At 42.3% G+C, this 17,391-nt stretch overlaps 1 protein-coding gene across 5 annotated transcripts in view; it reads left to right on the forward strand.

Moving 5' to 3' along the window:
* ASH1L (ASH1 like histone lysine methyltransferase) overlaps positions 1 to 17,391 on the forward strand; it is a 234,754-nt gene that overhangs the window by 124,300 nt on the left and 93,063 nt on the right. For all 5 annotated transcript variants that reach the window (XM_030824301.1, XM_030824299.1, XM_030824300.1 and 2 more), the window contains one exon: positions 2,317 to 3,058. In XM_030824301.1, coding sequence (XP_030680161.1) covers positions 2,317 to 3,058 — 742 coding nt within the window. The remainder of the gene's footprint in view (positions 1 to 2,316; positions 3,059 to 17,391) is intronic.

A 17,391-nucleotide genomic window follows, 5' to 3' on the forward strand; every position in this document is an offset into this window, starting at 1 on the left:
GGCCAGTATGCCACCTCATTGCTTGGGCTTCCTTACAGCTTGGAAGCTTGAATCCAAGGGCTTGTGGCAGGGCCGGGGTGGGGGTGGGGGGCGGAGATAGAGAGAGAGACCTTTTCTAACATAACATTGGAAATCATCACATTCTTCTATTGAATTTCTTTGCTAAGGCAAGTCTTTAGTGGCAGCAGAGAGGGACTAGACTACAACTTGGTAGGGAAAGCATCAAGAGATTAATGTACATATTTTAATAGCCCCACAAGGAATTACACTATTGCTTCAGGGCAGGGAGATAACATTATCTTAGTCTTGGTGGCTGTAGTAGAAGAAAGGAAAGTGGACAGGTTCAAGAGTTTAAACTAACAGAAGACAGAATTTTATGATTTGTGGGGAGGGTGAAGGAGCAAGAATAAATTATGTGGCCTGAGCTTGGATAACCAGTGTCCTGCCACATGATTGATGGTCAGTATACATAATGTTAGCTTTATGGTATCATTCACTGATGTAGGGAATCTGGATGGAGGAGCTAGGTTGAAGGGAGCGAAAATGAAATGAGATGTGAATATGAGTTTGAGAAACCTGTGAAACATGCAAAAGTAGACAATTAGAAGAAAGGTCTATTCAGAAAATGGAAATTCAGTAGTCATCAGAATATAGATGATAGTTAAAAGAATTGCTAAAGAGAGAATAGAGAGTGAGACAGGAAAAAAGCTTAGACTAGAGAGTTTTTAAAAACTATAGCATTTAAAAGTTGGAGAAAAGGAAGGGGTCATTTTTCGTTTTGGTAATTTTCAGATAAAACTGAAGATTGGTATGAATATTTAGAAGTCACTTACATACTGATGATAATTGAGGCTATGAGAATAAACATGTTCCCAGTGGGAAAGTAAGTATAAAAGGTAAATAACAAGTACTCTGTATTGAGGACCTCCACAGTTAAATTTAATGGAGTTGCAAGTAATTGAAAGTTAAAGTATATTACAGAAATAGTGTAAGCAGGATTTTAAAGAATTGTGATATCAAATATAGCTAAGTTTGAAATTTTTTACTTTTTTAAAATTTTATTATTTTTCTAGACACAGGGTCTTGCTCTGTCATCCAGGCTGGAATGCAGTGGCGTGATCATAGCTCACTGCAGCCTCAAACTCCATGGCTCAAGCAGTCCACCTGCCTCAGCCTCCTGAGTAGATAGGACTATGGGTACAGGAAACCACACTGGGCTAATTTTTATTTTTTGTTGAGACAGGGTCTCAGTACGTTGCCCAGCCTAGTCTCGAACTCCTGGCCTCAAGCGATCCTTCCACCTCAGCCTCCCAAAATGCTGAGAGTACCGGTGTGAGCCACCATTCCTGGCCTGAAAATGTTTAAATATCAAATTGAGACAAGGGTCTATAGGCCAGAGTTGATGATAAAGTAAAATTTAAAAAAAAGTCTTAAAAATTTAGACAAGGCTATTGGATATTATTTGAAGAAAGTTATTGGTAATTTGAGAAAAATTCCACAGTCTGATGATATGGGAATCTAGAATGCCTGAGGCTAATAAAGGAATATCTAGTATATTTATCACATTTAAAAGTCATATAGATAAGAAATCCATTAATTAACTTTGGAGAAGTATGACCCATGAATAATAGTAGTAAACTAGGCAGCGTGGGAAGTGACTTATTTTGAACTGATTTTTAAATTATTAGTATTTTTTGAGACAGAGTCTCGCTCTGTCGTCCTAATTAGAGTGCAGTGACTCACTGCAGCCTCGACCTCCCAGGCTCAAGCAATCTTCCCAACTTAGCCTCATAAATAGCTGTGACTATAGGTGTTAGCCAGCATGCCTGGCTAATTTTTTTATATTGTTTGTAAAGACAGCTTTTTGCTATGTTCCCTAGGCTGATCTCGAATTCCTTAGCTCAGGCATTCCTCCTGCCTTGGCCTCCCAGAATACTGGGATTACAGACATAAGCCACTGTGCCCACCCTTTATCTAACATTTAAGTCCCTTAGCTTAACTGGACCTTAATTTTTTATTTATTTATTTTTTGTTTTTGACCTTCATTTTTGAAGAATTAAATTTTTTTTCTTTCACTCCTTACCTCAAAGTGAGAGTTGTTCTTTTTAAATTTACATATTATTAGAGAAATATAGGCCAATTTTGGTTTTATCTTGTTGTAATAACCTTTTTCAGGAAAGTAAACCATCAATTTACCTATGATGTGTAATCTTGCTATGGAAAATAGAGTAGTACTCCCTTTTATCTGTGGAAAAACTTATTTAAATAACTAGCTGTGTCCAATTTTGTCTATGTGTGATTTGTTGTCTCTTTCAGTAAATGGAGTTCCCTCTCGAAGTCCAAGATTAGTTGCTTCTGGGGATGACTCTGTGGATAGTCTGCTGCAGCGGATGGTACAAAATGAGGACCAAGAGCCCATGGAGAAAAGTATTGATGCTGTGATTGCAACTGCCTCTGCACCACCTTCTTCCAGTCCAGGCCGTAGCCACAGCAAGGACCGAACCCTGGGAAAACCAGACAGCCTTTTAGTGCCTGCAGTCGCAAGTGACTCTTGCAATAATAGCATCTCACTCCTATCTGAAAAGTTGACAAGCAGCTGTTCCCCCCATCATATCAAGAGAAGTGTAGTGGAAGCTATGCAACGCCAAGCTCGGAAAATGTGCAATTACGACAAAATATTGGCCACAAAGAAAAACCTAGACCATGTCAATAAAATTTTAAAAGCCAAAAAACTTCAAAGGCAGGCCAGGACAGGGAATAACTTTGTGAAGCGTAGGCCAGGTCGACCTCGGAAATGTCCCCTTCAGGCTGTCGTATCAATGCAAGCATTCCAGGCTGCTCAGTTTGTCAACCCAGAATTGAACAGAGGCGAGGAAGGAGCAGCACTGCACCTCAGTCCTGATACAGTTACAGATGTAATCGAGGCTGTTGTTCAGAGTGTAAATCTGAACCCAGAACATAAAAAGGGGTTGAAGAGAAAAGGTTGGCTATTGGAAGAACAGACCAGAAAAAAGCAGAAACCATTACCAGAGGAAGAAGAGCAAGAGAATAATAAAAGGTAATCCTCGTTTAACATATTATCTGAGTAGAGGAAACTAGCTTTGAAAAACTATAATGTAACTCTATAGCTGAATTATTAATTTCATCTTATAACCTTTCATTTTTTACTATATGAGACCATTTCTTTTCAAAAACTGTTCTTATGTATTGCTTTTACAAGTTATAATTAAGAACCAGAGAGGCTAGGTGCAGTGGCTCACACCTGTAATCCCAGCACTTTGGGAGGCTGAGGTGGATGGATCACTTGAGGTGAGGAGTTCAAGACCGGCCTGGCCGACATGGTAAACCCTGTCTCTACTAAAAATATAAAAATTAGCTAGATGTGGCAGTGCATTCCTGTAATCCCAGCTACTCAGGAGGCTGAGGAGGGAGAATCGCTTGAATCCAGGAGGCTGCAGTGAGCCAAGATTGTACCGCTGCACTCCAACCTGGGCGACAGAGCGAGACCCTGTCTCAAAAACAAATAAAAAAGAAGCAAAGGGCAAGTAAGAATCTACTCTGAACCCACTCACTTTACAGACAAAGGAAATCAAGGCCCAGAAAGATTATGTATTTTATCCAATATAGAGATGTATGAGCTCTGTGATCATTTTATGTGCATACCACATTTTGCTTATCCGTTCATCCATTGATGGATACCTGGGGTGTTTCCATGCTGTAACGCCGCTGTGACAGTGGGTATACAAATACCTCTTTCAGACCCTGCTTTAACCTTGGGTATATTCTCAGAAGTGGAATTGCTGGATCATATGACATTTCTATTTTTAATTTTTTGAGGAACTGCCATACTGTTTTCCACAAGGGCTATACCATTTTGCATGCACAAAGATTTCAGTTACAATGCACAAGGATTTCAGTTACTTTACATCCTCACCAACACTTGCTATTTTCAATTTTTTTTTATAGCAGCCATCCAAATGAGTATGAGATGGGTATCTCATTGTAGTTTTAATTTGCTGTTCCCTAATGATTAGTGACAAACATATTTTCATACGCTTTTTGGCCATTTGTGTATCTTTAGAGAAATGTCTACTCAATCACTTTTTCAATTTTTTGATTGGGTTGTTTGGTTTGTTGTTGAGTTTTAGCAGTTCTCAATATATTCTGGATATTAGTCTCTTATCCGGCATATAAGCAAATCTTTTCTCCCATTCTGTGGATTGCGTTTTTACTTTGTTTATGCTGTCTTTTGACGTACAAAATTTTCTGATATCTATGAAGTCCAATTGTCTGTTTTATCTATAAAGCTATGGTAATCAAAACCGTATGGTAGTAGCATAAAGAGAGACATATAGACCAATGGAGTAGAATAGAGAGCCCAGAAATAGAACCTTGCATGCATGATCAGATGATTTTTCACAAAGGTGCCAAAACCATTTAGCGAGGTAAAGGACAGTCTTTTTTAACAAATCATGCTGGGAAAACTGGGTATCTGCATGCAAAAGAATGAAGTTGTAGTCTTACCTTAAACCATATACAAAATTTAACTCAAAATGGATCAAAGATGTAAAATCTAAAACCATAAACTCTTGGCCAGGCGCGGTGGCTCATGCCTGTAATTCTAGCACTTTGGGAGGCAGAGGTGGGCAGATCACGAGGTCAGGAGTTCAAGACCAGCCTAACCAAAATAGTGAAACCCCATCTCTACTAAAAATAGAAAAATTAGCCAGGCGTGGTGGTGTGCGCCTGTAATCCCAGCTACTTGGGAGGCTGAGGCAGGAGAATTGCTTGAACCCAGGAGGCAGAGGTTGTGGTGAGCTGAGATCGCGCCACTGCACTCCAGCCTGGGCAACAGAGCAAGACTCCTTCTCAAAAAAAAAAAAAAAAAAAAGGCAAGCACGGTGGCTCACGCCTGTAATCCCAGCACTTTGGGAGCCTGAGGCAGGCGGATCACCTGAGGGTCAGGAGTTCGAGACCAGCCTGATCAACATGGAGAAACCCCGTCTCTACTAAAAATACAAAATTAGCCAGGCATGGTGGCACATGCCTGTAATCCCAGCTACTCAGGAGGCTGAGGCAGGAGAATCCCTTGAACACGGGAGGTGGAGGTTGCAGTGAGCCGAGATTGTGCCATCACACTCCAGCCTGGGCAACAAGAGCAAAATTTTGTCTCAAAATAAATAAATAAATAAAGAAATAAAAATAAAACTGTAAACTCTTAGGAGAAAATATAGGGCAGAAGCTTCACAGCACTGAATTTGGCCGTGATTTCTTAGGTGTAATAACAAAGGCACAGGCAATAAACCATTTTTATTTTTATTTATTTATTTATTTTTTTGAGACGGAGTTTCACTCTGTCACCCAGCCTGGAGTGCAATGGCACGATCTCCACTCCCTGCAACCTCCACCTCCTGGGTTCAAGTGATTCTCCTGCATCAGCCGCTCAAGTAGCTGGGATTACAGGTATTCACCACCATGCCTGGCTAATTTTTGTATTTTTAGTAGAGACGAGGTTTCACCATGTTGGCCAGGCTAGCCTCGAACTTCTGACCTCGGGTGATCCACCCATCTCAGCCTCCCAAAGTGCTGGGATTACAGGCGTGAGCCACCACGCCTGGCCCATATTTAATATTTTTTAATGAACCAATTTAATGTTCATCATTTATAAATGGCTTTTCTTAATGTGGCATGTTCACTCTTACTCCTATTCTCTATCATCTCTCCTGGTGAATCCTGTATAGAGAGGGTTTTTTTTTTTTTTTCCCCATCCACCTGTATAAAAATCATTGCTTTTTTTCTAGAGAATATATTTTTTAATTTCAGAAGCAATACACGCTGGTAATAAATAATTTAATGAAACTAGTAGTTTACTGATTTAAAAGTAAAAGTCTCTTTCATGTGCTGTCACTTCCTCTTATCCCATTCTTCTCTCCATGGATAACGCTATTAACAGTACATTGTGTATTCTTTAATGCTGAGAGCTTGTCATCAGAACATACAGAATTAGCTTATACTGTGGTAGGAATATATCATAATTTATGTAATTACACTGTTGTGATTGACTAGATCTTGCTTTTTTATATTTAGCTCTTTATGTCACTTATGTAATACTGAATATTAGCTATGAGTTAGAGGTTTAATTTTCTTTCAGTACTGTTGATTAGTTTAGCCATTCCCAACTTATTTGGAATGATACATTTATCATATAGTAAGTTTTTGTTGTTGTTGCTGTTATTGTTATTGTTTTTGCGACGGAGTCATCCAGGCTGGAATGCAGTGGCGCAATCTTGGCTCACTGCAACCTCTGTCTCCTGGGTTCAAGGGATTCTCATGCCTCAGCCACCCAAGTAGCTGGGATTACAAGCATGCACCACCATGCCCAGCTAATTTTTGTTATTTTTGGTAGAGACGGGGTTTCCCCATGTTGGCCAGGCAGTTCTCGAACTCCTGACCTCAAGTGATCCGCCTGCCTTGGCCTCCCAAAGTGCTGAGATTACAGGCATGACTCACCACACCCAGCACTAAATTCTTTTTTTTTTTTTTTTTTTTTTTTTTGAGACAGAGTCTCGCTCTGTTGCCCAGGCTGGAATATAGTGGCACAATCTCGGTTCACTGCAACCTCTGCCTCCCAGGTTCAAGTGATTCTCCTCCTGAGTAGCTGGGATTACAGGCGCACACCACCACGCCGGGCTAATTTTTTTGTATTTTTAGTAGAGACGGGGTTTTACCATATTGGTCAGGCCGGTCTCAAACTCTTAACCGGATGATCCTCCCGCCTCGGCCTCCCAAAGTGCTGGGATTACAGGTGTGAGCTACGGCGCCCGGCCATCCTAAATTCTTATATATTGTTAGATCTTAGGGTCTTTTCAAATATTTTTATATTCTTTTCTATCAGTCTATTTTGGTATCTCTGTCATAGCAATTTAATTATTGAAGCTTTAAAACACTGACAAGGAGGATGATTTCTGCCTTTACTGTAGTTTGAGACATCTTGACCATTTATGTTAGGAAGGGTCATCTTTAAAATGTGCTTCAAGAAAAGGCTTTCGTCAGCCTGGGCAACATGGTGAAACCCCGTCTTTACCAAAAAATACAATAAATTAGCTGGGCGTGGTGGTGTTGCACGCCTGTGGTCCCAGCTACTTGGGAGGCTGAGGTGGGGGGATCACTTGAGCCAGGGAAGCAGAGGTTGCAGTGAGCCTAGATTGTACCACTGCACACCAATCTGGATGACAGAGTAAGACTTTGTCTCAACAACAACAAAAAAGGCTTTTGAATAGGTTAGCCTTTCTATTCCAGCAAATTCTAGTATCATGGTCAGCAAAATTAAACACATACTTTTTCACAAGATTGTGTTCTGAGATTTGAAGAGATTATAAAGAGAAAGATAAAATTTCTGCCCTCAAGAGATTGTGTAGGGAAGGACATGACACACTGAGTTCCCAGAGACAGCAACAGTTTTTCAACTTGTTCTAACTGGAAGCTTACACTAGTACTTGTTATATAATATGTATTCATTTATTTTTTCAATTAGTATTTGTTGGAAGATTATTATGTTTCATGTACTTAGAATTGATACAGTGGTGAGTAAATCTAGAAACTTTTCCTACCTTCATGGATTTTAACCATCCAAGTGCTATTATGAAGAGTTACTTAGAGTTATAAGAGTACTGTATATAATAGAAATAATTAACTTAGTTTCCCAGAACAAGTAAGGACTATGCTAAAAATGTGAAGAATAGGCTTCATCTGTTATTTAAAGGAGTGAGGAGAGAGCATACACAAAAGTCTGAAAAGGCATGACAGTTTCAGGCAAGCGATAGAAAGCTTTTGTGGTCTAAACATGGAGTAGAGTAGCATGGGATAGAGACAGAGGTTGTAGGAATCAGATTGTGCCAAGAACCTTGTATGGAATATTAAAGATTTTGGTCACTGTTTGTTGATTAATATAAAACCAGAATGCACAGGAAGAGTTTAATGGTTATGAGGTGGGCTTCTAGGCTCAGAAAACCTAGGTTCAAATCCTGGTTTTAAAAAGAAAAAGGTATATTTTTAAAACACTTATAAATTATTCCTGTAAAAAATACAATCAGGCCAGGTGTGGTGGCTCACACCTGTACACCTGTAATCCCAGCAGGTTGGGAGGCTGAGGCAGGAGGATCACTTGAGGCCAGGAGTTCAAGACAGCCTGAGCAGTGTGGCTGGTTGTAGCTACCCTGTCTCTACAAAAAACTATTTTTTTTTTATTTTTTTATTTTAGACAGGGTCTTGCTCTGTTACCCAGGCTGTACTATAGTGGCACAATCTCAGTTCACTGCAACCTCTGCCTCCCGGGCTCAAGCGTCTCCACCCCCATCCCTCCCCCGCAGTGGCTGGGACTACAGGCGGGGGCCACGAGGCCTGGCTAATTTTTATGTTTTTTGAGGAGATGGGGTCTCACTATGTTACCCAGGCTGGTTTTGAACTCCTGCACTCAAGCGATCCTCTCGACTTGACCTCCCAAAGTGCTAAGATTACAGGTGTGAGCACTGCACCTGGCCCATCTCTACAAAACATTTAAAAATTAAATGAGCATGGTGGCTCGTGTCTGTGGTTCTAGCTACTTGGGAGCCTGAGGTGGGAGGATCACTTGCACTCAGGAGGTTGAGGCTGCAGTGAGCTGTGTTCCTCCACTGCCCTCCAGCCTCAGTGACAGAGTGTGACCTTGCCTCTAAAAATACATATATTATTATTATTTTAGAGACCTTGTCTCTAAAAATACATACATATTATAGCGAGACTTTGTCTCTAAAAATATGTATCTTATAATGTATATTATATATAAATAAATACATATCTATCTATCTATCTATCTATCTATCTATCTATCTATCTATCTATATTTGTTGTCGTTGTTGTTGTTGAGACGGCATCTTGCTCTGTTGCCCAGGCTGGAGTGCAATGGCTTGGCTTTCTGCAACCTCCACCTCCTGGGTTCAAGCGATTTTCCTGCCTCAGCCTCTGGAGTAGCTGGGATTACAGGTGCCTGCCACCATGCCCGGCTAATTTTTGCATTTTTAGTAGAGACAGGGTTTCACCATATTGGCCAGGCTAGTCTTGAACTTGTGCCCTCAAGTCCACCCGCCTTGGCCTCCCAAAGTGCTGGGATTACAGGCGTGAGCTACCGCACCTGACCGAAAAAAATTGTTAAGAGCTTGCTGGCCACACCAATAGTCTCAGCTACTCTGGAGGCTGAGGCTGGAGGATTGGTTGAACCCAGGAGTTTGAGACCAGCTTGGGCAATGGCAAAACCCTATTTCTAAAAACAATTTTATGAAAATAAGAAATTAAAAGAACAAGTGAATGAGCCTGAAAATGGTATTGGAAGAATATAAAACATATACCTTAAATTAATAAAATAAGGTAAATGTGTAACAATAAGAGTCACTTTTAAGACCAAAGTTCTTTGAAAACTAATGGAATAGACAAACTTCTGGTAAAGCCGATCAATAGGAATGAGAAAGGGAATAATTAGGGATTAAAAAGGAAATAAAATGTGTATAAGAGATTAAAAATTTACTACTGGAAGAACTTTAAGCCCATCAAATGGGAAAACTGTTGAAACGGACATGTTCCTAGAAAAATATAATTTTAACAAAACATACTCAAAAGAAATTACCTGAGCACCCCTATTGCATAAATTGAATCTATTATTTAAAGTCTTGCCCCAAGGACAGCATCAGACCCAATTTTAACTTCTACCACACTTTCAAGAAAAATATTATTCCCATCTCATTAAAGAGAATATGGGCTGCAAACGGAAGAGGATACACCTAAAGAGAATACATAAACAGGCCAGATGAGGTGGCTCACACCTGTAGTCCCAGCACTTTGGGAGGCAGAGGCAGGAGTATTGCTGGAGCCCAGGGGTTCGAGACCACCCTGGGCAACACAGGGAAACTCCATCTCTACAAAAAACTTAAAAATCAGCCCAGTGTGATGGCGCATGCCTGTAATCCCAGCTACTCGGGAGGCTGAGGCAGGAGAATTGCTTAAACCTGGCAGGCAGAGGTTGCAGCAAGCTGAGATCACATCACTGCGCTCCAGCCTGGGCGACAAAGTGAGACTCCGTCTCAAAAAAAAAAAAAAAAAAAAAAAAAATTAAAAATCAGCTGGACGTGCTGATGTGTGCCTGTAGTCCCAGCTACTAGGGAGGCTGAGGTGTGAGGGATTGCTTGAGCTTGTCCAGGAGGTCAAGGCTGCAGTGAGCCATAATCATGCCACCACATTCCAGCCTGGGTGACAAAGTGAGACCCTGTCTCAAAAAAACAAACAAATAAGAGACAAACAAGAGAATACATAACATAAGCTAAGTAAATTTTCTGTAAAGGTAATACCCATATAAATATTCAGGAGGTGACCATACTTTCCCTGTTTGTAGACCCCTTTTCTTGCCAGAAGCTATAACCAATCTTCTGAGTTTTAAGGTAACCACGTATTTACCTTTTAAAATACTATTTATGTGTGCAGCTCTAAACAATACAGTTTATTCTTCCTGAATTTCATGGAAATCTAATTATACAGGTTGGGTGCCATAACTCATGCCTGTAATTTCAGCACTTTTGAAAGCTGAGGCGTGTGGATCGCTTGAACCCGGGAGTTTGAGACTAGCCTAGGCAACATCACCTCTACTAAAAATACAAAAGGTTAGCCAGTTGTGGTAGCACACGCCTGTAGTCCTAGCTACTCAGGAAGCCAAGTGGGAGAATCACTTGAGCCCAGGAGGTTGAGATTGCAGTGAGCCAAGATCACATCACTGCACTCCACCCAGGGTGACAGAGTGAGACCCTGTCTCAAAAAAGCAAAAACAAACAAAAAAAATTAATTATAGAGGACATATGCTATTGTGTCTCACCTTTTTTTGCTCAACATAATTCATGTTAAATTATATATGTTAATACATGTTGCTGTAGTTTTAATGTGTTGTTTCATTGTGTGCAATACAGTTCTTCAATTTTACTCTTGGATTATTTTCAACTTGAGGTTATTGCCCCAAAAAACTGCTTTTAATATTCCTCTAATGTCCACTGGTGGATATGGACACTAATTTCTCTAAAGCAATATATATATATATATATATATATATATATATATATATATATATATGCCGGTCGGGGAGACCCTAACCCAGTGGCGCTAGAGGAATTAAAGACACACACACAGAAACATAGAGGTGTGAAGTGGGAAATCAGGGGTCTCACAGCCTTCAGAGCTGAGAGCCCCGCACAGAGATTTACCCACATATTTATTAATAGCAAGCCAGTCATTAGCATTGTTTCTATAGATATTAGATTAACTATAAGTATCCCTTATGGGAAATGGGATTAACTAAAAGTATCCCTTATGGGAAACAAAGGGATGGGCCGAAATAAAGGGATGGGTTTGGCTAGTTACCTGCAGCAGGAGCATGCCCTTAAGGCACAGATCACTCATGCTGTTGTTTGTGATTTAAGAACGCCTTTAAGCAGTTTTCCACCCTGGGTGGGCCAGGTGTTCCTTGCCCTCATTCCGGTAAACCCACAACCTTCTAGCGTGGGTGTCATGGCCATCATGAACATGTCACAGTGCTGAAGAGATTTTGTCTATGGCCAGTTTTGGGGCCAGTTTATGGCCAGATTTTGGGGGGCCTGTTCCCAACTTATATATATTATATATTATAGATATAATATATATTATATATAATACATATTATATTATATATTATGTATAATACATATTATATTATATATTATGTATAATACATATTATATTATATATATTATGTATAATACATATTATATTATATATATTATATATTTTATATATATTTTTTTTTGAGATGGAATTTCATTCTTGTCACCCAAGCTAGAGTGCAGTGGCACGATCTTGGCTTACTGCAACCTCCACCTCCTGGGTTCAAGCAATTCTCCTGCCTCAGTCTTCTGAGTAGCTGGGATTAGAGGCGCCCACCACCACGCCCAGCTAATTTTTTTGTACTTTTAGTAGAGACGGGGTTTCACCGTGTTGGTCAGGCTGGCCTCGAACTCCTGACCTTGGGTGGTCCACCTGCCTTGGCGTCCAAAAGTGCTGAGATTACAGGCGTGAGCCACTGCGCCCAGACGTAAGGCATTATACTAATTTGTTCTCACATTGCTATAAATATCTGAGACTGGGTAATTTATAAAGAAAAGAAGTTTAATTCGTTCATGGTCCTGCAGGCTGTATAGTAAGCATGATGCTGGCATCTCCTAGGCTTCTGGGGAGGCTTCAGGAAACTTACAGTCATGGGGAGTATACTGGTTACAGGGCCAGAGCAGGAGCAAGAAGGAGAAGGACGAAGTGCCATACACTTTTTAAAGCACCAGATCTCAACAGAACTCACTCACTATGGCAATGACAGCATCAAGGGGATGGTGCTAAACTGCTTAAGAGAAAACCACCGCCATGGTCCAGTCACCTCCCACTAGGTCTCAACACCAATATTGGTGATTACATTCCAGCGTGAGATGTGGGCAGGACGCACATCCAAACTATATCGGGCTGGGTGCAGTGGCTTGTGCCTGTAATCCCAGCAATTTGGGGGGCCGAGGTGGGTGGATCACCTGAGCTCAGGAGTTTAAGACCAGCCTGGCCAACATAGTGAAAACCCATCTCTACTAAAAATAGAAAGATTAGCCGGGTGCGGTCACTCTTGCCTGTAATCCCAGCATTTTGGGAGGCCGAGGTGGGCGGATCACCTGAGGTCAGGAATTTGAGACCAGCTTGGCCAACATGGCGAAACCCTGTCTCTACTAAAAAGTACAAAAATTAGCCAGGTGGCGGGCACCTATAGTCCCAACTACTCAGGAGCCTGAGGCAGGACAATTGCTTGAACCCGGGAGGCGAAGGTTGCAGTGAGCTGGGATCCGGCCACTGCACTCCAGCCTGGGCGACAAGAGCGGGACTCCATCTCAAAAAAAAAAAGAAGAAAAAGAAAAAAGAAAAATTAGCCAGGTGTGGTGCTGCATGCCTGTAATCCCAGCTACTCATGAGGCTTGAACAGCAGACTTGCTTGAACCTTGGCGGTGGAGGTTGCAGTGAGCTGAGATCAGACTACTTCACTCCAGCCTGGGTGACAGAGCAAGACTGTCTCAAAAAAAAAAAAAAAGAAATCGTATCAGGGTATATACCTGGAAATGTAATTACTGAATAAAATAAAGGATTTGTCCCAAGACTTAATTTCAAGCTATGGAGTATTAAGGTGGTGTGGAATTGAATAGATAAAAGAAACAGACCTACACATATATGGAAGCTTGCTGGGTAACCGAGGCATATCAATAAAGAACTGTTCAATAAATTGTGCCCAGTAAGTTGAAATTCCCTGGGGATCAGAAGAAAATTGGTTTCTGTCTTATCCTCTATACAAAAATCAACTCCAAATTGATTAAATACAGTTGACCCTTGAACAACACAGATTTGAGATTTGCGATACTTAAAAGAAACTCACAGATGAACCGTGTAGCCTAGAAAAAAATTTTTTAGTTTTTAATTTTTATTTTTTGTGGATACATAGTAGGTATAGCCTAGAAATATTCAAAAAAAAGTATGTCATGAACGCATAAAATATATGTAGATGTTAACCCATTTTATCAGTTGCAGAAAGACGTAAGATATACACAAATCTATTATAAAAAGTTAAAATTTGACTGGGAGTCCGATGTGGGCGGATCAACTGAGGTCAGGAGTTCGAGACTAGCCTGACCAACATGGTGAAACCCTATCTCTATTAAAAATACAAAAATTAATGGGCCGGGCACGGTGGCTCACACCTGTAATCCCAGCACTTTGGGAGGCTGAGGCAGTCGGATCACGAGGTCAGGAGATCGAGACCATCCTGGCTAACACGGTGAAACCCCGTCTCTGCTAAAAAATACAAAAAGCCGGGTGTGGTGGCTCACGCCTGTAATCCTAGGACTTTGGGAGGCCAAGGCGGGTAGATTGCTTGAGCTCAGGAGTTCGAGACCAGCCTGGGCAACATGGTGAAACCCTGTCTCTACTAAAATACAAAAAAAAAAAAAAAAAAAAAAAAAAAAAAGCCGGGCATGCAGGCACACTCCTGTAATCCCAGCTACTAGGGAGGCTGAGACAGGAGAATCGCTTGAACCTGGGAGGCGGAGGTTGCAGTGAGCCGAGATCGTGCCATTGCACTCCAGCCTGGGTGACAGAGCGAGACCCCGTCTCAAAAAATAAATAAATAAATAAAATTAGCCGGGCATGGTGGCAGGCACCTGTATTCCCAGCTAATCGGGAGGCTGAAGCAGGAGAATGGCGTGAACCGGGAGGCAGAGCTTGCAGTGAGCTGAGATAGCACCACTGCACTGCAGCCTGGGTGACAGAGCAAGACTCTGTCTCAAAAAACAAAAACAAAAACAAAAAAACAAAACACACACACACACATAAAACTAGGCCAGGCATGGGGGCTCCCACCTGTAATCCTAGTACTTTGGGAGGCTGAGGTGGGTGGATAACCTGAGGTCAGGAGTTCGAGCCAGCCCGGCCAACATGGTGAAACCTCGTCTCTACTAAAAATAAAAAAATTAGCCCTGCTTGGCGGCTGCAGTGGCTCACGCCTGTAATCCCAGCACTTTGGGAGGCCAAGGCGGGTAGATCATGAGGTCAGGAGTTCAAGACCAGCCTAACCAACATGGTGAAACCTGGTCTCTACTAAAAATACAAAAAGTTAAGCATGGTGGCACACGCCCGTAATCCCAGCTACTCAGGAGTCTGAGGCAGGAGAATTGCTTGAACCTAGGAGGCGGAGGTTGCAGTGAGCCGAGATCGCACCATTGCACTCCAGCCTGGGCAACAGAGCAAGACTCCACCTCAAAAAAAAAAAATTAGCCCTGCATGATGGTGAGTGCCTGTAATCCCAGCTACCTGGAGGCTGAGGCAGGAAAATCACTTGAACCCAGGAGGCGGAAGCTGCACTGATCCGAGATCGTGCCACTGCACTCCAGCCTGGGCAACAGAGCGAGACTCTGTCTCAAAAAAAAAAAACTAGATCAGGCATGGTGGCCAATGCCTGTAATCCCAGCACTTTTGGGAGGCCAAGGTGGGTGGATCACTTGAGGTCAGGAGTTCGAGACCAGCCTAGCCAACATGGTGACCCTGTCTCTACTAAAAATACAAAAATTAGCCGAGCATGGTGGTGCACGCCTTTAATCACAGCTACTCAGGAGGCTGAGGCAGGAGAATAACTTGAACCCGGGAGACGGAGATTGCAGTCAGCCAATGTTGCTTCACTGCACTCCAGCCTGGCCACAGAGTAAGGCTCTGTCTCAAAAAAAAAAAAACCCAAAAAAAACAAAAACTAGCCAGGAGAGGTGGTGGGTGTCTGTACTCCCAGCTACTTGTGAGGCTGAGGCAGAATCATTTGAACCCCGGGTGGCAAAGGTTGCAGTCAGCCAACATCATGCCATTGCACTCCAGCCTGGGCAAAAAAGCAAGACTGTATCTCAAATTAAAAAAAGTTAAAATGTATCAAAATTTACAAACACAAACCATACATGACGCCATTCTCAGTTATGAGAAATGTAAACAAAGACATACAGCATTAATCATAAAATTAACTAACAGGCCAGGCATGGTAGCTTATGCCTGTAATCCCAGGACTTTAGGAGGCCAAGGCAGGCAGATCACCTGAGGTTGGGAGTTGGAGACCAACCTGACCAACATGGAGAAACCCCGTCTCTACTAAAAGTACAAAATTAGCCGGGTGTGGTGGCGCATGCCTGTAATCCCAGGTACTCGGGAGGCTGAGGCAGGAGAATCGCTTGAATCCAGGAGGTGGAGTTTGCAGTGAGCCGAGATCGCACCCTTGCACTCCAGCCTGGGCAACAAGAGTGAAACTCCGTCTCAAAAAAAAAAAAAAAAACCAAAAAAAAACTGTAATACATACTGTACTACTGTAATAATTTCATAGCCACCTCTTGTTATTGCAATGAAGAACTCAAGTGTTGCCAGAATCCACTTAAAAGCCGTATGACATTAATCATCTCCAAGTGAGCAGTTTACTGGACTCTCTCCAGTAAATTGCATATCACGGTACAAAGTGATCTCTTGAAGTTCTTGCGTTATTTCTCATCGTTTTTACTACGATTCCATAAACCGTGAATGGCCCTATGAGAATGGGTGAAGTGCCATTAGTGATGTTAGAAGGGCTTCCAAGAACAAGAGAAAAGTCATGGCATTAAAAGAAAACAAAAAGTTGAACTGCTTGATACGTACCATAGATTGGGGTCTGCAGCTGTGGTTGCCCACCATTTCAAGATAAATGGGCCAGGCACGGTGGCTCACCTATAATCCCAGCACTTTGGGAGGCCGAGGCAGGCAGATCATGGGGTCAGGAGTTCGAGACCAGCCTGGCCAACATGGTGAAACCCTGTCTCTACTAAAAATACAAAAAATTAGTCAGGTGTGGTGGCGGGCGCCTGTAATCCTAGCTACTCCGGAGGCTGAGGCAGGAGAATTGCTTGAACCCGGGAGATGGAGGTTGCAGTGAGCTGAATCACGCCATTGCATTGCAGCCTGAGCAACAGACCGAGACTCTGTCTCAAAAGAAGAAAGATAAATGAATCTAGCATAAGGACTTGAAAAAAGAAAAGGAAGGCCGGGCACAGTGGCTCACGCTTGTAATCCCAGCACTTTGGGAGGCCGAGGCGGGCGGATCACGAAGTCAGGAGATCAAGACCACGGTGAAACCCCGTCTCTACTAAAAATACAAAAAAATTAGCCGGGCGTGGTGGTGGGCGCCTGTAGTCCCAGCTACTCGGAGAGGCTGAGGCAGGAGAATGGCGTGAACCCGGGAGGCGGAGCTTGCAGTGAGCCGAGATCGCGCCACTGCACTCCAGCCTGGGTGACAGAGCAAGACTCCGTCTCAAAAAAAAAAAAAAAAAAAAAAGGAATTTCACAAAGCCATCACTGTGGCTGTGCCAGCAAGTGCGAAAACTTAGTACTTTTTCCAAGATATCTTTTTATCTCATTGAAAATACAGGGGTTTTTTGTTTTTTGTTTTGTTTTGTTTTTGAGACAGAGTCTTGCTCTGTCGCCAGGCTGGAGTGCGGTGGCACGATCTTGACTCACTGCAACCACTGCCTCCCGGGTTTAAGCAATTCCTCTACGTCAGCCTCCCGAGTAGCTGGGACTACCACCGCACCCAGCTAATTTTTTGCGTTTTAGTAGAGACGGGGTTTCACCATGTTGGCCAGGATGGTCACAATCTCCTGAATTCGTGATCCGCCTGCCTCGGCCTCCCAACGTGCTGGGATTACAGGTGTGAGCCACCATGCCTGGCTGAAAATGCAGTTTTTATGTGGGTGCAGGATTGCCTTAAAA

This window comes from Nomascus leucogenys, chromosome 12 (genome assembly GCF_006542625.1).
Source record: "Nomascus leucogenys isolate Asia chromosome 12, Asia_NLE_v1, whole genome shotgun sequence".
In the NCBI taxonomy this organism is placed as follows: Eukaryota; Metazoa; Chordata; class Mammalia; order Primates; family Hylobatidae; genus Nomascus; species Nomascus leucogenys.